The sequence below is a fragment of the Panthera tigris genome, chromosome E1 (assembly GCF_018350195.1).
Source record: "Panthera tigris isolate Pti1 chromosome E1, P.tigris_Pti1_mat1.1, whole genome shotgun sequence".
Taxonomy (NCBI): Eukaryota; Metazoa; Chordata; class Mammalia; order Carnivora; family Felidae; genus Panthera; species Panthera tigris.
Window position 1 is genome coordinate 2,980,001 of NC_056673.1, and position 21,086 is coordinate 3,001,086.

The following is a 21,086-nucleotide window of genomic DNA, read 5'->3' on the forward strand; positions in this document are numbered from 1 at the left end:
GAGAGCGCAGATACAGCACCAGCAGGGAACTTGGAGCCGCCGCGCCCCGCCTCCCTGGGCTCCTCCGCCGGGACCTGACCCTGTCCCCCACCGCCTCCCGGAAAAGGCTCCCTCCGCCCGGGGACCTCCCTTCCAAGCCTGGCAGTGTGCTAGCGATTTGAGAGGCGGTGGGTGCCATGTCGTCTGCGATCAAAAGTCATCGGTTCCGCGCAGAAACTTGTGGATTGTAAACAGCAGGTGTGCGGAGGGGAGGAGGGATGGGTAAGGGGAGAAGAAAAAAAAAAAAAAAAAAAAGATAAAAAGACCACTCTGGCCCGTACGGGGATCGAACCCGCGACCTTGGCGTTATTAGCACCACGCTCTAACCAACTGAGCTAACCGGCCAGCTGCGCCAAAAGAGCGGCTCAAGTCTCTACATATGCATCACTCAAGTATAGGCAATGCCACCAGAAGACCCACGACGTCACGACCGAAAAGTTTCCCAGATGCGAACTGGAAGCGACCCCTAACGGCCAGTTAAGGCCGCCTCTGAACGCCTCTAAGAGGCGACGTGGCTGTAGCGAGCAGCTCCCGCGAAAGAACCAGACCAGCCAGATGCATCATCACCCTCAAATAACTGCTCCTGCCAACTCCTGAATCGATGGGTTCGGACTTCAGAATTCCTGCCGGTCTCAGGGTTTTGACCAATGATCTGCCTGGCCTATAAGAAACCCTCAGCCCTGATAGCGGGGCGGCGGGGGGGGGGGGTCCCCAACACAGGCACCCCAGCTTCCTCATGTGTCCTGCTAGCGCTTGGCACCCCCCTTCCCCCGTACCCATCGTGTTCTCCCCAGCCCTCTAGGCTGGTGCACTTGACTTCTCCCTGGGCCCAACCTTGCTGGCTGAGACCATCATAGCCACCTCGTCTACCCTGCCCTCCACTCCCCAATTTCTTCCCTTTAAGGCATGACTTTTGGTTATCTTTGTTGGACCAGAAGCTCTTCTCTAAACCGATTTTGCCACTAGCAACAAACAAGAACCGAAATGATGGGCTGACTGCCTGGAGGTCAGGAGGCCTGGGACCCTGAGAAAAGCAAGAGTGAGATACATCACCAGAGCTTTATTGCAGGCCAAGGGGCCTATCACAAATACCCCCCACCAAGGCAGAACCCAGGTGCTCAGGGCCACCTGTCAGGGCCAATGCCTTGACCCCTACCAGAAAAGAAATATCAAGAGTGCCAGGATTTGCCCATTTCAATAATTTCAAGGCAGACTGGCACCAGAACAGAAAACTGTAGGAGGACAGCAGTTTGTGGATTCGGGGACCTGGGGTCCCGGTGCGATCACAGAACAGGTAAGGGGACAACGAGGGGAGGAGATGGGCAGGGGCCTCAGGGCCTCCAACACCGCGGGAAGGACTTTCAGGCCACCCTTGAAGTCCCCGTTAGCAGGACAAGGAAAAGGCTCCCAGGGAGCTGGGGTGCTTGGGCTCCTGGATGGAAAGGCAGGACAGATGGATCCTGGGATTCACACGAGTCAGGAGAGTCAGCTCCCCACACTGGAACCGCTGTAGCCGAGGAGGTTCTGCAACGGGAAGAGAGGAAAGTGTATGTCCTCTGCGTGTGGTCTGTCGTCCCCGTCCACTGTCTTCCTCCGCAGTTCTGGAAATGCCCCCAGCAATCACTCGCTCTTCCCCCTTCCTCCTGGGACCCATCTGTCTACACACCCCTCCTCCCTTACCCAACACGGTGACCATGGAGGATTTCCTCTCAAGCTCAAAGGAAAGCACAACAGGACGGAGGACAGAAAAGCTGGTACAAAGCGTCCGGAGGAAGAGGACCAAAGGCTCATCGATCTTGGCTGAAGACTAGAAAGGCAGACTCAGGATTAAGCAGAATTCAATTTTTTACTTTTTTTTCCCCAGAAAAAAATTTTTTTTTCAAATTCTTGAACTTTCTACCAAACCCTTGGGAATCTAGGTATCCAGCCCCCCCACCTCCCAGCCATGTCTCACCTCCACCTGGGCTCCAGGACCTGTAAATTGCAAGGCCACCTTCCCCGGCCCACGGACACACTCCAGGAGGGACGTCCACTCACTGGGACAGAGCCCTAGAGCCGTTGCCACGTGATGATTCTTACAGGTGACCAAAGCCTCGGCAGTGCCGTCCTCTACCAGGAGCCTGGGGGAAGGAGGGGCCGGGGAGAAGCAAGAACTCCCACGGCAAACCCCGGTGCCCTGGGGGGACCCGACACACCTCTCTGTCCGCACCCCCCCCCCCGGCCCCATCTTAACTCATTTTTCTTTAGTTCATTCATCCCCAAATACTTATGAAGCAATTCCCACAAGCCAGGAACTGTGCTAACAACAGGAGAGCAGACAGACGAAGCCGCGTAGAAAAGAAACCAATGGAGCGATGGGTGCCCACCTTGCGCGCTCACCTGACGCTGGCCTGGATTATGGACGTCTGTGTGGGGCAGGTCGAGCCCTGACGAGCACACCTTCCCTGCAGTGAGGACAGAGGTTGGACAAACCCACCTGGGCCCGTCACAACTCCCTGCCGCCCTGTGCCCGGCTCGCCTGGCCCCGCCCGTACCTGGGGGCAGAGGCTGGTACAGTGAGCACAAACCCACAGGAGCTGAAGGCTGAAGACAGAAACGATATGGCAAGAGGCGGTGGCCTGGAACGGGGCCCGGCTCCCCTGCAGTAGTTCAGCCAGGAAGATGCGGGGCAGGGGAGCACTGAAGACAGGGAGAGAGAGAGGTCAAGAACAGCCCACAGGGGTGGAAGCGAGCGAGGTCTGGAAGGACCGAGCAGGCACAGAGACGGGGACAGCGGCGGCTTCTGTAGTCTCCGGGAAGCCTCATGACCCATTTTGCATCCTGACCTCTGACCACTGATCATGGCGCAGGCTTGACCCAAGGTGTCAGCCAAGGAAGAGAGCTACATTTTAGGCTGAAAAGCCTGTGAGGGCTTAGAACGCTGAATCTTTCTGGGTAAGACAGTAATTATCAGCATTTTCATTCAGGGCAGAGGAAACCCTTCTGACTCAACATGCCCCACTAGCACTGGAGACTAGTCAGGGCAAAACTCCCAGAGCCAGGACCACATGGAGGAAGCGGACGCAAGGCCACGAGGTCTGGGGATCAGGGCCTGGGGCACCGACCTGATGCTGGTCTCCGGGGGGAAGCTCAGGACCTGCAGGTAAGTGGATGGCCGGAAGCAACAGTAAACATTATGGGATCTGCAAGCGGAGGAGGAAGAGCGATGAGGGAAAGAAGCCAAGCGAGACCAGAGCAGACACCGGGTCACGGGCTCAGACCCCTGAGGGACGCGCTCGGGCCCCGGCCCCGCCAAAGCAGAGGGAGGAAGGAGGCTAGGACCGGCCCGGAGCGTCCCTCGAGGGGAGAGGGCACGCACGGCACACGGACAGCACGGACAGCACGTCAAAGGGACGGCGGGAGAACCGCGTCAGCAGGGAGGGGAGGCAGAGCCAGCCCCACAGATCCGCACCTGGAAATCTTTTTCTCCAGCTGGCCAAAGTAGACTCGGGCTCCCGGAAGGAGTCCCAGCGGGGGAGGCAAGTGTGGGTCTTTGATGTAGATGTCCAGGTGAGGGGGGAACGGACAGTCGGCAACCCGCACGGCTACGGTCAGCTTCACGCACCCTCTCGAGGTCCGAGCGGTGCCTACGGAAGGAGAGGGGAGGGGTCGGTGGCATCTGCGAGGACCATAAAGTCCCCGCTAACCTATTTCTCACCCCCCAAAGGAGGCATCATTACCAGGCTTTGTCCAGAAAGGGGCCGGAAACGGTTCACACAGTGTGCGTGACAAAACCTCAGCTGAGAAGGACACCAGGGAATTGGTGTGGCTGTCGGGTCACAGAAATACAGGAACGACAGAGTAAGAAAGCGGAGAACGGGAAGAGATTTGAGCACAAGCCACTGCTTGCACTAAAAAGGCCCTTCCTTGTCAATTTCTTCCTTTTTTTTTTAATATTTCCTTTTACTGCTACGGCTTTTCCTTAGTTGTGAGAAAGTCTGCTCACGATCTTTTCAGAACAAGAACTTGCCAGGGGGGAAGCCAGGCCTGAATCACCACTTCCACCTCCCGAGGACGCCATTCCTCTAGGAGCTAAGGCACGCCCAAGAGACGCACGCTACGGCGGAGAACGCGGTCCACCCAACCCGGCCGCGGGGGGAGGAGAGCGAGCGGCCAGAGCGGCCGGCGAAGCCGGCGGACATTTACTCGCCACTGAGCAGGTCGGCCAGCGAGGTCTCGGGCAGGGCCTTGTTGGCGTCAGGCGCGGCGGGGAGGTCCCGGCTGCTCTCCAGTTCCACGGTCCACTCGTCCCGCACAGTGAGGCAGGACGTGCAGCCGGCCAGCTCCAGAGGACGCTGCGGGACGCAGGACGGCCCGCCCTCCGCGAACAACAGTGGCGTCTGCCGGGGACAGGAAGACAACTCGGTGAGTGTGTCCTGCTCCAGAGGGAGGCTCACAAAATACCGGGGCGATTTTGCTTTCCTTCTGGAGCCTGGTGAGAGAAGCCGTCCAGATTCAGACAGGCTTTCCGCCTTTCCTCCGGGGAACCTCGACAGTAGCCAGGCACTGCCGCTTGCTCTCCAGACCCCAAGTCGAAAAAGCCGCCCGGGGAAGGGTGAAGGAAGGACAAGGCGGGGCACTCACGGGAGGGCCAGGAGCCACCAGTCGGTACACTCGACCCGGGTGCAAGAACTCGAACCAGCGGATGGAGGAGCCACGGAAGACTAAGAGAACCTGGGAGGGAGGGAGGGAAGGAGAGAGGGAGGTGCTGGGGCCTCCGGCAGGAGCTAGGGGCACGGGATGCCAGGCCCCCCGGATCCCCACGGTCCAGGTTACCTTCTGATCCTCGCTCTCATCTCCCTCGGGCTCAGGTGGGCCCCATGCAGTCCCCTCCTTCCTCTGGGTGCCCCCAAGCCAGCGCCCTGATACGTAGAAGCTGAGAACGGGCTTGGGCACCTCTGGACTAGCTCCTGGGGGGACACCGAAGTTCCTCTTCATCAGTGCCTCCTTGTGGGACAGCAAGAACAGTCGGCTCTGTTCTGTGGGAGGGCCCTCTGGCAGGGCGGGCTCTGTCTGAGAAGGTGCGAGGGAGGCGGCTGAGAGAAGCAAGGGTCTCGGCACAGGCAGGATCAGGGCGTCAGCCAGGAAGAACTGGATGTAGACCCTGTCGGGACAGACAAGGAGGAGAGGTTTCTCAGCGGTGCAGGAGCTGGCTGTCGTGGGCCCCAGACGCCCGCCACCCGCACCAGGCCCTTCCCTTCCCTTCCCCTTGGAGGCTCAGGGGATCGCCGCCGCCTGAAGGGCCGACCTGGCCTGCTGCTTCTGGATGAAGCCCGCCATGCTCAGCTCCTTACAAGAAGGGAAGGTGCTCCTGACGTTCCTCTCTATGATCAACTGGAACTTCTCTGTCCGCACCAAGCAGCCTAGAGAGAAGGTTTTCTCTTTTGGCGAGGGGAGAGAGTGATGGGCTGGGAAGTGGAGGAGACTACCCGGCTGGCCTCACCGCCCAGTCCAGGCCCGAGCTGCTCCCCTAACACAACGTGAGGGCCCAGGCCTGCCCCCCTCCTGAGATGCCATCTCCAAGGGAGAAACCGCCCTGGCCACGTGTCCAGGCCTGCCCCCGGCCTCCTCGGCCTCAATTCCACTTTCTCACAAATCCCTACAAGGCCTGTCCCTTGGTCTAAGAAACTTCCCTTTACAGGAACTTTCCCGGTCTATAAATCTCAGCAAGTCCAAAGAAGACCATCACTCTCCCAAATTAAGAAGCGTCATCTGCCGTGCACATCAGGAGCTACGGTAGGAGAGATGAACACTGGGAATTGGAGTCCTCGCTAGAAAAACCCTGGCTCCGGTCCTCTGCCAGTACTGGCGTCCCGGACTTGTCCCCGAACTTGTGGTTCAACATATGCCACTTCGCATCTCGAGAAAATCCCAGGAGATCCCCCCTCCCCAACCCTGCTGTTCTGAGACCCTCCCCGTCCACCATCTTCTTGCCACTTCGGAACTCCAAACCTATGAGCCGGGAGTCGCTGATGGGCTGAGAGTGCTTGGCCAGGATTAGGCAGGGGAGGGAACCGCTTCTGTCCCGAAGCTGCAGGCAGCCTTTGTGAGATGAAGCCGCCAGAAGCCCAATTAAAATCTGCAGGGGGACGAAAGACAGGGTATCAAGTATTTAGCAAATACTCAGCATCTACTGTGCTCCAGACGCCGCCAAATGTTAGCTACAAAGTGAACAGAAAAGACGCGGTTTCTGACCTCAAAGAACTCGTATCGGATGGGGAAGACAGATATAAAAAAACACACGCACGTTCACACGTTCAGGAGCGGGGCAGAAAGCGTACGAATCAAGGTTGGAAGTAGGAGACCGTACGGGGCCTCACAGGACACAGGAAGGAGGGTGGGTTTATCTCACGAGCACTGGCAGAAACAAAAAAGGATTGAGAGCAAGAGAGCTTTGTGAGCCCAGGGAGGTTTTAGCCCACTCTCCCGTCTGCCGCAGGGAGAATGAACGGATAGGGCTGACAAGAGACGGGCGGTGTAAGTAGAAGGCTAGTGCGGCCACAATGACGAGGAAGGGCGACGACAGCGGCAGGGAGGGCGGCAAAAACCGGGGTCCCTGAGCCCTGCTGGCGCCCCACCTACCTGGGGCGGGTGGAAGGTGGAGGGCAGCAGAGAGAGCCAGGACCACGACAGACGCTGGTTGAGCTGGCCGCTGGTCAGATGAGAGGCCTCCGGGAGGGGCAGGAGGGTCTTAGCGTCAAAGGCGGCCCAGGCCCTGCACCGGCCTTGGTCTTTCAGGGTGGCCAGAGTAGGGAAAGAGCAAGGGGTCTGCAGCCGCGTGTACTGTCAGGGAGAGCAGGGCAGTCACACCGCGCGCCCCGCGGTACGCTGGCCCTGCCACCCGCCTCGCCTTCCCCGCACACGCTCGTACCTTCTGTAGGGGACAGTGATGTGGATCTTCGAGGATCTCCTTGTGGGCATTGCGACGGCTGCTGCCGGGCGGAGCTAGAACGTCCAGGATGGGGGCCAGAAGCTGCAGCCCCGGGCTGGGGTTCCCAGGACAGGAGTGCTGCAGGAGCTGGTGGTGTCTCAGCACGTGGGGACAGAGCCTTGGCCAGGAGGAGAGGCGGTCATGTCCCCCAAAGGCAGAGGCGCCTCTTCGACGCCCCTGCTCCCCTTTCCCAGGAGGCGTCCTACCCCCCAGGCCCCCAGCCCGGACCCCTGTCCTCACTTGCAGGCCAGCTCCTCCAGTGCCTTGGTGGCCCACAGGTACAGGGGAAGTCCTAGCTGACGTTCCCACACCAGCTGCTCATACAGGGAGGCCCCCTGGGCCTGGTGGAACGACTGAGTCTCGGGCTTCTGGCAAGAGAAGCCCCGGAGCAGGATGGCGCCGTGGAGGCAGGGGGCCAGCACTGGCCTTCTCGTCCCTCCGCCCACGGACTGCAGCAGGTGAACGTCCTGGAGCTGGAGGAAAGCAGGACACGTGAAGAAGCAGAGGTGAAGCCCTCAACTGAACGAGCCCGGCAGAGTCACCGCGGTCCCCCAGCCCGGCCTCCGGGGGAAACGCGACTTCTCCCGCACCGGCACCTCCTCCCAGCCCCCCCGCGCCTCGCCCCGTCACAAACCCTCCCCTGCAGAGAGCCCTCACCCCCCACGAGCTCTACTCCGCTTTTCGGCGGCCGGGAGGCCCCTGGCGGGTGCTGGGCCGCCACTCAGCAGCTGCCTGAGACCGTCCTGGCCCCACGCATGTCGTTCGGTCCCAGCATCACCTCCTCTATTCGAAGGCCCTTCCTGACCTGAGCCCAAACTGTTCTTGGCACAAGTCTGCCAACCCCACCCTCCAACACACAGCCTCTTTCTATATTTTTGTTGTAGACGTTCCTATACCCTGCTGCTAGTGCAAAAAAACAAAACAAAACAAAAAGGCCAGTCCACAAAGGCAGGGGGAGTTGCCGAGAGGACCTCTGAGCCGACCCCTCACCTACCTCCAGGGAGACTCCCGGCCGCACCACCTTCCTGAGGCTGTGGAACTGCTGGTAGGCGAGGCAGAGCGCCAGCTGCCCGTCCACCTCGTAGAGGCCGGCCGGCTGACTCAGCACGCCAGTGACCTTTCCCTGCCAACACGCCAAAGGTCCCGTCGATCGCTATTTCCTCCTTGCTTGGAGACCCGCCTTTCCTGCCCCCCGAACTCTCGGATCTCTCCTGCGCGCTCACCGTGTATGACAAGAGCGTAGAGTTCCGGACAAGAGCTGCTTCCCTGTCCCCGTCCTGGGAGCTGCTGGGCGCGGGGAGTGGCGGGGGGTCAGCCTCCAAGAGGGGTCCATCCAGCTCCAGCTCCAGCTCCCGCACACACTCCGGTCTCAGGGGCAGCAGATGGGAGGAGGGACTGGTCGTCCAAACGCGGTAACAGTGGCCGCGGATCCTGACCACTCGCAAGGCTGTCAGCACATAGGACCTACCAGGCCAGAGGGCTCGGTGCCACACCAGCTGGGCAGGGATCTGGCTCGTGCAGGGGCAGGCAACACGGTACATGAGACGCTTCCCACGACACTGCCCCTCTGCCAGAGTCTCTTTCCATCATGACTTGACTTCCAAGACCTGCTCCTCGTGAAATCTGTTCTGCGTCTTCATCGGTCCTGTCTGCCAGTTAACTCTTAACCTTCTGGATCTCTTCCCTCTCACAGAAGATGCCACATGTTTCCCAATCCCTCCCTGAAGATACAAACCATCCCACCCAAACAGGGAAACATCCCATCCCAAAATTACAGCTTTTGCATTTCCCCATCCCACCTTGTAACGTACAGATGACTCTCATTTATTTAACCCACACGTACGGAGCACATACGTATTCAGTGTTGGAAAAGATGTTAAGGGAAATACAATAGATTGGACCCTCTTTCCCAACATACTTTAAACCACTGGGGAACACAGACACAAACTCAAGTAATGATACGGGGCCATATGCGATCAAGTGTCAAAAACCACACACATTCCGCAAGGTTCTGGGGAAAGAGAGAGGTGAGCATGGGTTGGAATGACCAGGAAGACTCAGTGAAAGAAGCTGGCCCCTGCCCAGGGTCCTGAATCTGCTTTGTCAAAGCGGAGAGGAGAGAGAAGGGGGATTCGCGCAGGAAGCAACATAAAGATGTCCGAAACTCAGGACAAGCAAGGCAGTGAGAACACGGGCCAAGATGGAGAAGGATCGCTCCTTGGAGTCTCAGGACACAAGATGGGAGAGCCAAGAGGAGAGAAAAAACCCAGAAATGACAAGCTGAAAACTTCATTTTGTAAGAAAATGAGAGACGTCAAAAGTACGAAAAGAAAATAAGCCTCGGAGAGCAGGGTATCCTATGGACTGGAGCAGTGTGGTTGTTGAAACTCACGCACCAGGGGAAGACAGTTCTCAAATGCAACAACCTTCTAGGGCCGAGAGAACACACAGCCATTCGCAGGAGCTTTGAAGCCCTCTGCCTACTCGGGACACCTGAACCCCCCGGTCTCCTGTGCTCCACCTCACAGACCTCCATCTCTACTCTGCAACTGGGTGAGACCACCGACCAGAGGCCACCGACCAGACCGTGGACGTCACGCCTCGTAGCGAGGTATTGCCGAGACCTCACCTAAGCTTACGGCTTGTGCAGGACAAGTAGTTAAGCGCAGTTTGACCGCACAGACGGGTGCCTCTGCTCCTCCCCCACTGCCCTCTGCTCCACAGACTTCCTTCCACCTCTCACCAGGACACCAATCCGCAGCCCCTCTGCCTTCACTCAGACGCCGAGCACTTCTTTCCTCTGTGTGAGTGCCAGGATCTGAACGCAGACCCTGAGCCCTGCCCTGTCGGCCTCCCTTCGCCCCGAGCCTACCAGCAGCACACCAGCACTGCTCTGTTTCCTCAACTCCTCTTCTAAGCCAAAAGCCCCACTTGAGGAAGTCGGGCCCCCGTTACCCCAGTGCCAAACACTCTCCGGCGGGGCCGCTGTTGGGCAGCCTCGTGTCCCCAGATACCTAGCAACAGCAGGGACCCTGAACCTTTTCTTCTCTTTTCAGAGTCCAGTCTTTCATTTTCAAGAGATGATCTCACCTCCTCCATCACAGAAGAGATTCCCTGGGGTCATCTAGGGTGACAGTATGTCTCCAATATGTCTCCTCCTCAGCCTATAAATATAGCAAGATCACTCCTCCCCTGTTCAGGCCAGCTCTGCCCTGAACGGCCTTTCCCGTGGTCTCTAGGGGACGGGAAACAGTCTAATGTAAAGAAAATACAGAGGCTCCTCTATAAGCCAGGACGAAAGACCAGACCAGAAATTTAGGCGGCCTCTAAGCGGTTTTAGTTTTAGTCGTTGCAGGTTCCTTGAACACACTAATAACTGCCACTTAAGCTCATGACACATACGGACACAAGAATTCTGACCGCGCTACACGTTTCAGAACTGCCTTTCCTGACATGCACAGAAGAGAGTCTTTTTAGCCTTTAATGGTTTCGAATGCTTTTGAAACATTATTCAGATAATCATGTGAGTCATAAGACAGTAAGTACCAAGTTTTCAAAAAAGTGCACACTGCAAAAAAATTTCAGGAGGCACACATACTTGGGGCGCCTGGGTGGCTGGGTCGGTCGAGTGTCTGGCTCTTGATTTCAGCTCAGGTCGTGATCCCAGGATCGTGGGATCAAGCCCCAGGCTGGGCTCTGTGCTGAGTATGGAACCTGCTTAAGACTCTTTTCTCCCTCTCCCCTGCCCCTCTTCCCCACTCGTGCTCGGTCTCTCACTCTTAAAAAAAAGAAAAAAAAACGCACATATTTGATGTCTTAATGGTGCTAAAACGTATCATTTTCTAATGCAGGGGAAAAACAAACGATTCTGGCAGGTCTGAAAGAGTCACCCACGGTACACAAGTCATCCACTCAGACGAACTACACAGCAGAAAAGTCTGCCCCCTGCTTCCTGTGCGTCGGAATGATGTTCCCTGGACTCCTCCTTCAACAACGCTGTCCCAGAAAACTGCTCCCCGAGTTGCCTTCCTCTCCTACTGCTCTCTCTCCTGCAAAGAGCCCTGACGGCCCCTCCGTGACTCCACAGCCCGAACGGACCCCAGTCCTCACCTGCACGACGACGGACACGAGGCTGCCAGCTGGCGAGGATCCACCAAGAGACAGGACAAAGTGAGCTTTCTTCTGACTCCTCACCAGAGCGCTCACGCGAACCAGCTTCCCAGCCAGGTTTGGCTGCACACCTCTGAGCTTGCCTCTAAAGAAGGAAGAAAGAGGAGAGGGAAAAGTCCTTTCCATTTCTTTTTCCCTGTAGATGCCTTCCCTTCCGCCATAAATAACCTAGTGGTGATTTAAAATTGCCAAAGCGATCGTTCCGAAGACTCGCTTCAAACTCTTCCTGACCTTAGATGAGGCAAACTTCACTTGAAGACACCCACTCCTGATACCCAGAGAGGCCCCATCGCCCCCCTCATCTGGAACACTCCACCCGTCCTGCTCCCAGAACCTTTCTCCCCTCCTCCCACCAGCCCACCCCCTCCTCCCAGCTGCATGGCGCTCTGTCCTCCCCCCCGACAGGGAAGGACTACCTGTGCCTGAGCAGGCGGGAAGCGGTCTCTGGATAGAGAACAGAGAGAGGGCTGAGGGAGCTCGGACTGCTGGTCAGGGGGAGCACTGGCACCGGAGCACTCAAGAGCTCCAAGTGTCCTTCCCCTGAAGAACTCCACCTGGGAGGAGGGAGGTAGCTCCAACTGGGGAACAGAAAGAGATGGCCCAACCAAGAAAGGTCCAGATCTATGAGCTAGAAAAAACCAAGAGCAAGGGTTAGCCAGGACCCTAGCGTCCCATCCACCCTTCTCCACCTTTCTTCCCTCAGAGACTTAATTTCCTCGCTCCCTAGATACCATTCTTGTTAGGATCTGAGCATCCGACCTTCACCTTCCTACTCACCTCACAGCCCAGGACACCAGTGTTATCTTTCACATAGAGGTCTCCTTTCCTGCACTCTTGTTCCAAGTCCCCTGACAGGTCTGTTAGTGTCCCTAAGAGTAACAGCCGCTCCCGGGGTAGGGGAGTCCCACTTGGTCCAGCCTCTTGGGCCCAAGCCTGGTATGCATTACTGCTCCAGGACAGGTGGCTGCAGCATGGGAGGTTTTGGTGGGTCTTGAGGTCCTGGACTGAGACAAAGCTGCAGAGGGAAGGGAGCAGAGGTCCTGCAAAGCCATATCCAAGCCTAGAAAATTATCCTTAACCCCAACAAATCCCCCAAGTTCCCAAAGAAAAGTCAACAGAAAACATGGACGAAGAGAGGAGTTTGACTCAAGGGCAAAAGCCCCAAGGGCGGGGACCCTCAGTCGGTTGAGCATCGGATTTTTGATTTCGGCTCAGGTCATGATCCTGGGGTTGTGGGATCGAGCCCTGAGTCAGGCTCCGTGTTGAGCATGGAGTCTGCTTAGGATTCTCTCTCCCTCCCTCTACTCCTCTCCTCAGCTCACTCACTCTCTCTCTAAAATTAAAAACAACCAAGGGGCCCTTGGGCGGCTCAGTCCATTAAGCATCTGATTTCAGTTCAGGTCATGATCTCACAGTTCATGAGTTTGGGCCCCATGTCGGGCTCTGTGCAGACAGCTCAGAGCCTGGAGCTTGCTTCTGATTCTGTGTCTCCCTCTCTCTCTCGCCCCGCCCCTGCTCAGGCTCTGTCTTTCTCTGTCTCAAAAATAAACATTAAAAACAAACAACAAAAAAGCCTTAGGGCTAAGAGCCTAAGGACATGAGGATGGGGTCTAGGCCCAAAGACTAGGTAGTAAGGCAGGCAGGAAGAAAGTCGGTGCTGAGTGACATTTTGAACAAGACGGCGCTACAGGGGACCCAGAAACACAAAGGAGTAAAAGAACAGCCCGCGGGCAGGAGTGTGGGGATAACACTGGCCACACTCAGCTCCCCTGATGGCGTCGCGGCTCTTAGCTCCACAGAGAACTCCAGTGCAGCCACCATGGCCTGTGCCTGATGGCTCGACCTCAGTGGCCCCGGCCAGGCTTCCTTCCTGGTCTGGGAGATCACAGAACTCTCGACTGGCGGGGAAGCAGAGGCCGAGACGGGAGTCGCTTTCAAGAGCTCCCCGATCTCAGAAGATGCTTAGGATCGGCCGTTCCCAAGGCAAGTGCTGCAACACCGCCCACCACTGTCCGTGACGAGGCGGAGCGTGGATAACGTGGTAACGGGCGAACTTATCACGGTCGGGACAGATTCACACCTGTAATCCCGTGACCGCACACACTGGCATGCTCACCATCTTCTGAGCAGAAAGAAGAGAAAGGATAAAGACACAGAACGTCGTAACTCACCCTCCTCTGTATCACGAACATGACCCCCGTGTGGGTACCAACAGCGGGGAACGCTGTCCTAGACGGCCCACTCCCCTTCCACACCTGCTTCCTTCTCTCCCACACGGATGTGCACAGCATAAAAGGCAAAGACGGTAACGAGTATGTGTCGAGTCCCTGTTACGTACACACGATACGGGGTCCGTTCCCGCTCAGTGATTCACTGAAGCTTCACCCCAAATCACTGTAAACACTACCAGTGAGGAAACTTTGAGAAGTCAGGAACCCAGGGGCGTAGGTGGCAAAGCCAAGGGTGCCTCGCTCAAACGCCCATGTTCTTTTCCTGTTTCTCTACTGCTCTAACGGCCCGGGACAAAGCAAGTGGAGACACCTTCAGGACAGAGAACAGTAAGGACAGGGGTCACTCTCCCCAGACTCTTCAGGGTCTAGGTCAGGAAACTGAAGGTGAGAACCTCAAATCCTTGCATTTGTCACTGCTCTCCAACTTTCACTGCCTAACATACTGCCTGGCACACTGCAGGCACGTGACCAAGGAGAAAGGAAAAAGACGATTAAAATCTTTGAACCTGTCAAACAATTCCTGTTTGATCCCCACCCACCGTTCTTTACAGACTCACTTCTACGTACCCTGCCATCGATTTTACGTTTATCTTGAAAACAACAAGAAACTTCAAAAAGCTTCCAACTTTCCTAACAATTCCTGACTTCCCTCTTCTCCACTGTTCTAGCAACGCCAGAATCTGGAGAGATTCGGATCTCTTTCGTCTTAGACTGATCACGGAGGCCACGAGGCGCATACTCGGCTCACCTGCGGGAGACTCTACGCCACTGCCAGAGGCTGCACAACCTCCTCTACTAGGACTAATCAGTAAGTAGTTCTCTGTCCCAGGGCCCTTCCCATGTTAGCAGGACGGGTTTTCTCCTGAGCCTTCATCCTGTGCTTACATAAACAACGTATTTAACCTTAATAGTTACGGACGTGGACAAGCACTGTAGGAAAAGATGGGAAACCAGAGGCCCATGGATTAGGATGAGGAGAGTTACACAGGAAGAAAAGTGCCCCCGGGAAAGTGTGTCCTGAGAAATTACTTTGGGATTCAAATAAGACATCATTTCATACCCATCAAAGAGGCAAAAAAAAACCCCATTTTTTTAAACAAACCCCGGATTTGGAAAAGGTTCCGGATGTAGATGTATACCGCTATGTGTATCCGCTGGTGCAACTCCACCCACGGGAAAGCCACGTGCAAACGGCTAGTGAGGCCACTGTGTGCACACCCGCGGAGCCCACACTCCCCTTCAGGACAGTGGGTGCTGCTGGAGAAGGGCAGGGAACCGGATCAGGGTAGAGCGCTTAGGAGGCTCCACTGAATCTGTCACGCTTCACTTCTTACAAAGAAGAACTGAGGGGCGCCTGGGTGGCTCAGATCATGATCTCAGGGTTCGTGAGTTCGAGCCCCAGATCACGCTCTGCAACGACAGCGTGGAGCCTGCTTGAGATTCTCTCTCTCCGTCTCTCTCTGCCCCTCTCCTGCTCATTCTCTCTCACGCTCTCTCAGAATAAATAAACTTAAAAAAATGAAAATAAAAAAGAACTGGAGCCAACACGGCAAACGTGAAGGTTTTCAAAAGGTGAGCAGAAGTGCTGACTGTATGATGCGGCCAGCACACTGTTTCGTCGGAGGCCTTCCACACGCAGCACCTTCTCAATGAAGGAAGCAGTGCGTTGATTTACATTCTGGTGGACCAGCATGTGTAGTTACCATCGGCTTATAACAAATCCATGGCTGAGAAAACAATCCGGAATTCTGAAAATGACGTTTCAGATAACAGAGTACAGTTAAGCTGTCTTCTCACCAAAGATCCCTCGCCTTTGCGGAGACAGAGCACAGGGCCGAGTGACATCCAACGGCCATAAGCAGGGTCAGCCCAGGGAAAAAGTATCCTACGCTCGAGTAAGTTTGGGAGATGCCTAATTAAACAAAGCTAAACAGATCTGCACCTTTTTTTATTTTTTAGAGGACAGTGATACGTATATTCACATCATAACAGAATACCATGCAGCAGTAAAAGAGATGAGCTAGAGCCATCATTAGGAGTGAATCTCACGAGCACGAGGCACAAAAAGCAAATCGCAGAGGATATATAAGGTATGGTGCCATTTATATAAAAGCAAAAAGTATGCAAAACTCTACAGTATACTGCTTAGGGACAGACACATGTGCAATAAAAACATACTGGGTGGCTCGGTAGATTGAGCGTCTGACTTCAGCTCAGGTCATGATCTCACGGTTCGTAGGTTCAAGCCCCACAGTGGGCTCTGTGCTGGCAGCATGGAGCCAGCTTCAGATCCTCTGTCTCCCTCTCCCTCTCTGCCCCTACCCTGCACACGAGTGTGCATGCACACGCTCTCTCTAAAATAGACATGAGAAAATATATAGACGTACGTATATATAGAATGTGTATACATTTACATATAAATAAAAACACAGGAATTAACACACCCCATATTTGAGATAGTGGTTCCTTCCGGGAGGAAGTAATTGAATTTCTTTTAAGGCCTTTCAGAGCCTTTAATAAGTTAATGAGCCTTGTGACTTTCCCAGAGAAGGTTATCACACGTTCAGTGTCTCTTAAACTCATTTAGCCATGGAACCCTTTTCTTGTGGTAACTTATTAACACTGCCTTGAACAGTTTAAGAAACACAAGTGTTGTAAAAAAAACAAAAACTAAATCCCTTCAGAAGACTTTAAACTCCAGTTTCAAACACAACTCATCTGCACTCGCTGACGTCTTAATGCTCCATACCTTAGTTTCCTAATACACAAAAGAATATCAACCTCTCCACCTTGGGGGTCCTTTTTCCAAATTTTCTGTCTTTCCGTCTTCCTCCTTCTTCTCCTTGTCCCTAACAAGACTGATGTCCCTTGACATCAGTCAGTTAAGGAGAACCACAGGTAAAGGAAAGCAGCTTAATGGAGGCTGGAGGAACCTAGCAGAAGGGGCTCGATAGACCTTTTCCTCCCCGTAGCACCGCTTCCCCTCAGGCTTGTCATTTTCCCCATAACTACAGGTCATTCCGTTTCAGTCCCAAAGTTAACTTCCTCTCTTAGAGAGCCCGCCTCTCCTTACCTGTAGCTGAGGGGCAGGGGAAAACCCTGGTTCTTTCCCTGGGACAACCAGATGGTCTTCACACAGTCAATTACCAACTGAGTCAACTGGCCATCGGGCTCCGTGCCAGCTGGACACAGCGTCTCTTGGATGAAGGTCTGGGCAGCCTCAAGCCAGGCCTGCTCCTGAGGAAAGTGAATCTAGTTAAAACATCTTCCTAACCAACCTGCCCACCAATGAAATTTGGGGAATAAAGTAATAAAAAGAGAAATTAAGAGGGCACGTAAATAAAGACAAGCCGCAGAGTCGAGCCATTAGAAGAAACCTTAGGTGTGACGTAATTCAGTCACACCTCAGGTCTTACCTCCTTCTCCTGTAGGTGCCGTGTAATAACCAATTGCACCGCTGGAGCTATGCAGGTGGCCTTACACTGCTCTGTGACACCCCCGTGGGTCTCCCCCAACACCTTGGACATACGTCTAAGATCCATGATCACCAGGTACAATATAGTGGTATCCCATCTTACATGGGGTCTGGTTCTAAAGCCAGCAAGTTGAGAAATACTCAAAATCACCCTTAAAAAAAATCCTTTCAGTGGCTCATAAAGAATATGACAAGGGGGGGCGGGGTGCCTGGGTGGCTCAGTCAGTTAAGCGTCCGACCTCGGCTCAGGTCATGATCGCGAGATTCGGGAGTTCGAGCTCCGAGTCGGGCTCTGTGCTGACAGCTTGGAGCCTGGAGCCTGCTTCAGATTCTGTCTCCCTCTCTCTCTGCCCCTCCCCACTCTGTCTCTGTGTCTCTCTCTCAAGGGTAAACATTTAAAAAAAAAAAAAAGACACGGTATCATACGGTAACAAGTATATTTAAATTTAAACATACCGCATTATAAGCAGTATATAAAAAGGACACAATTAAAAAAATTTTTTTAATATTTATTTTTCAGGGAGAGAGACAGAGACAGAGCATGAGCAGGGGAGGGGCAGAGAGCGAGGGAGACACAGAATCAGAAGGAGGCTCCAGTCTTTGAGCTGTCAGCACAGAGCCCGACGTGGGGCTCGAACTCACAAGCTGTGAGATCATGACCTGAGCCAAAGTCGGATGCTAAACCAACTGAGCCATCAAGTGCTCCTAATTTTTAATCATTTTTTTTTTCAGTCGAGTATATACACGTGAGTTCCCATAAGCTAAATCAACGTTAAGATATAACCCCACTGGATTTGTTTTCTGCTCTGTCTTTTCAGCTAAGATGTAGGCTTCCTAAGGAGCACATGAACCACTTTATATACCTACCACACATTCTGGACACACAGTTGTCTGTCTATAGATAGCTCTAGAAAAGGGGACCAGTTTGGCCTGCTTCCAATGCTAGTTTCCTTCGTTTTAAAATTCTGACAGAGTTCAACAGTACTGAGGGGCAGGACCTTTATTCCGACCCCCAGTGATAATTCTAAACCATCACAGCTCGATCCCTGTTCCTCCAGGGCTCTTCTATTAACCTTCCGGTCAATCCTCCACATTCAGTCAATCTTTAGCAGCCTGAGAAACCAGTCTTCACGTTCTAGTGACTTCGGCGTTCTTGTAAACAGCCCTACCGCTAAACCTCACCTTCACTCCACCTTCGCCAAACACTGTCACTCATGGCCATGGATATCAAAATTGGGGCACCTAGGGGCGCCTGGGTGACTCAGCTGGTTGAGCGTCTGACTCTTCATTTTGGCTCAAGTCATGATCCCAGGGTTGTGGGATTGAGTCCAGCGTCAGGCTCCGTGCTGACAGTACGGAGCATGCTTGGGATTCTCTCTCTTTAAAATAAAATGTGAAGGGGGTGCCTGGGTGGCTCAGTCGGTTAAGTGTCCGACTTCAGCTCAGGTCACGATCTCGCGGTCTGCGAGTTCGAGCCCCGCGTCGGGCTCTGTGCTGACGGCTCAGAGCCTGGAGCCTGTTTCACATTCTGTGCCTCCCTCTCTCTCTGCCCCTCCCCCGTTCATGCTCTGTCTCTGTCTCAAAAATAAATAAACGTTAAAAAAAAAAAAAATTTAAAATAAATAAAATAAAATGTAAGGGGCACCTGGGTGGCTCAGTCAGTTAAGCATCCGACTTCGGCTCAGGTCACGATCTCGCGGTCTGTGGGTTCGAGCCCCACGTCGGGCTCTGGGCTGATGGCTCAGAGCCTGGAGCCTGCTTCCGATTCTGTGTCTCCCTCTCTCTCTGCCCCTCCCCCACTCATGCTCTGTCTCTCTCTGTCTCAAAAATAAATAAACGTTAAAAAAAAATTTTTTTTAATAAAATGTAAGAAAAAAAAAATTGAGGCACCTGGCTGGCTTAGTCAGTAGAGCAGGTGACTCTTGATTGTGAGTTGGAGCCCCCACATTGGGTGTAGAGACTGCTTAAATATAAAGTGTTTAAGAGGCACCTGTGTGGCTTCATCAGTTAAGCTTCTGACTTCAGCTCAAGTCATGATCTCATGGTTCGTGAGCTTGAGCCCCACATCAGGCTCTGTGCTAACAGCTCAGGGCCTGGAGCCTGCTTCGGATTCTGTGTCTCCCTCTTTCTCTGTCCCTCCCCCACTCACACTGTCTCTATCTCTCTCAAGAATAAATAAGCATTTAAAAAATTTCAAAATAAATAAGGTCTTTATTTTTTTTTAATTTTCTTTAACGTTTATTTATTTTTGAGACAGAGAGAGACAGAGCATGAACAGGGGAGGGTCAGAGAGAGGGAGACACAGAATCCGAAACAGGCTCCAGGCTCTGAGCTGTCAGCACAGAGCCTGACGCGGGGCTCGAACTCACGGACCGTGAGATCATGACCTGAGCAGAAGTCGGTCGCTTAACCGACCAAGCCACCCAGGCGCCCCAAGAAATCTCTATTTTAAATACGCTTCCCCAGATCAGTACTGATAAAGGCTGAAGTTTGAGAACACTATACATTTTTCCCTCAACGACCTCAGCCACTGGATGTCTTTCCTAGCCATCCATAGACGCAAATTTAGCTGAGCTCTATCTCAAGCTCTAATAACATCCGTCTGCCTCCCCGATTCTCCACCTCGCCAACGTACAGGCACCACACATCCCAGCACTGTGCTTTTCAAAAAAAACAAAAACAAAAACAAAACACTCCTCTTCCAACGTTCACTAATTGGCAAGTTGCACCCTCAACCAAATAATTCTACCCTGAAACCCCAAGTCCTCCTTTAATGCCTTCCTTTCCCTACGCAAGACCCAAGTCCTTTAGATAGACTCTACCTCCTTTTTTTTTTTTTTTTTTTTTTAAACTGTCTTCACTTCTGGAACCTCAACATTGCTGCCTTGGTCGGGGTCACCATCCTCTCTCATTGCTTTTCAACCACAGCCTTCTAACTGGTACTCTGCACCGCTACCTCAGGAAAGGAAAACTCCAATCGCTCTTCTGCTTAAAACCCTCCACTAACTCCCGATTATCCTCAGTTTAGGGTCGCTATTTAGCAAGACTTCTAAGACGGTCAGCTCTCACTCCTCCATCACCACCCAACTGAACTTGAGTTTTTCAGAGATCCCTGTTTCTATCTCTTGCTTCTGAACATGTCTTTGCCTCCGCCTTGAAACCTCTTTCAAGCGCTTTTTTTGCCTGGCTAACCCCTACGTGCGCTTCGGGTCTCAGACGTTTTTTCTCGATCGTCGTTTTATTCCTTCACCCTGCAGCTGCGTCAGGGGCCTCCCCCCCGGAACCCTCAGCCCCACCGAGCTCCACGAGTCCGCTCCCGGCTTCGCCACGGGTTGGAAGCCTGCAGAGTGGGCGGAGACGTGTCCAAGGCTCCCAGCTGGCGCCCCGGGAACAAACACATTCGCAGAAACCAGCGACGGTGGGAGGAAGGACAGCCTCCCAGGCCCCCCTCGCCCGGGCGCGGCCGGGGAAGGCAACGGGGGCAAAGAAACACGGTGGAGGGAGCAGGAGAAAGGGGAGAATCCGGGCACACGAGGAAAAAGGGACGAGGGACGGAGGACGGCACTCACGGAGTCGGGAGCCGGAGCCGTGGCGGCCTCCATGATGCGCCCGAGGCTACGCCCAGGTAGAGCCCGCGAACGGCCGTCGCGCGAGGGCTCTCGGGAAGGCCGCTCCGTGACGTCATCGGTGGGCGCGGCCGCGGCTCCGCCTCCGGCTCCGGGTGTCGCTGCGCAGCCGCGGTGACTCTGGTGCCCCCCCCAAGCCGTGCTCGCCCGTGACTTCCTGTCTGGCCTCCCCCGGAACGGGCTGTAGCGCGGGTGCTCGAACGTAGCCCGCCTGGTTGGTCGCTCCTAAGCATCTTTCGATCTCCCTGATCTTACCAACCAGAGAGAGCTGTCTCCTCTTTAGTGCAGCCTGAGCACATCATTCATACTTATGTGACGGCCTTGACTCACTGCTGTAATTGTTTCTCCGCTATGCTGTACCTAAGAAGCTTTATCCTACTTATTGTTTTTCTGTGTATCCTGGTGCCTAGAACAGTGATTGTTGCTAATAAGAGCTGGGGGCGTCTGGCTGGCTCAGTCGGAAAAGCATACGACTCTTTTATTTTTTTAATTTTTTTTTCAACGTTTTTTATTTATTTTTGGGACAGAGAGAGACAGAGCATGAACGGGGGAGGGGCAGAGAGAGAGGGAGACAC

General features: G+C 54.3%; 1 protein-coding gene and 1 non-coding gene across 7 annotated transcripts; both read right to left on the bottom strand.

Annotated features, from left to right (window-relative positions):
- Positions 1-310: 310 nt before the first annotated feature.
- TRNAI-AAU lies at positions 311-384 on the bottom strand. Its single transcript has one exon. It is a non-coding gene; the product is annotated as a tRNA-Ile (tRNA).
- A 700-nt stretch (positions 385-1,084) lies between these two features.
- CTC1 (CST telomere replication complex component 1) lies at positions 1,085-20,529 on the bottom strand. 6 transcript variants are annotated; one of them, XM_042966087.1, is made up of 23 exons: positions 20,455-20,529; positions 16,484-16,647; positions 11,957-12,194; positions 11,596-11,807; positions 11,120-11,264; positions 8,233-8,517; positions 8,004-8,132; positions 7,250-7,482; positions 6,950-7,127; positions 6,661-6,861; positions 6,031-6,157; positions 5,327-5,441; positions 4,855-5,182; positions 4,663-4,752; positions 4,225-4,418; positions 3,759-3,847; positions 3,491-3,665; positions 3,144-3,221; positions 2,574-2,718; positions 2,419-2,483; positions 1,994-2,159; positions 1,720-1,846; positions 1,085-1,563 (listed from the first exon to the last, which is right to left on the bottom strand). In XM_042966087.1, exons 1-23 carry the CDS (start codon positions 20,485-20,487, stop codon positions 1,424-1,426), a joined length of 3,657 nt encoding a protein of 1,218 aa, XP_042822021.1. In that variant the 5' UTR covers positions 20,488-20,529; the 3' UTR covers positions 1,085-1,423. The 6 variants fall into 6 exon arrangements, with proteins under 6 accessions (XP_042822021.1, XP_042822020.1, XP_042822024.1 ...); XM_042966086.1 differs by having other exon boundaries at positions 8,004-8,162; XM_042966089.1 differs by lacking the exons at positions 1,085-1,563; positions 1,720-1,846 and having other exon boundaries at positions 2,071-2,159; positions 2,406-2,483; positions 8,004-8,162.
- Positions 20,530-21,086: the final 557 nt, after the last annotated feature.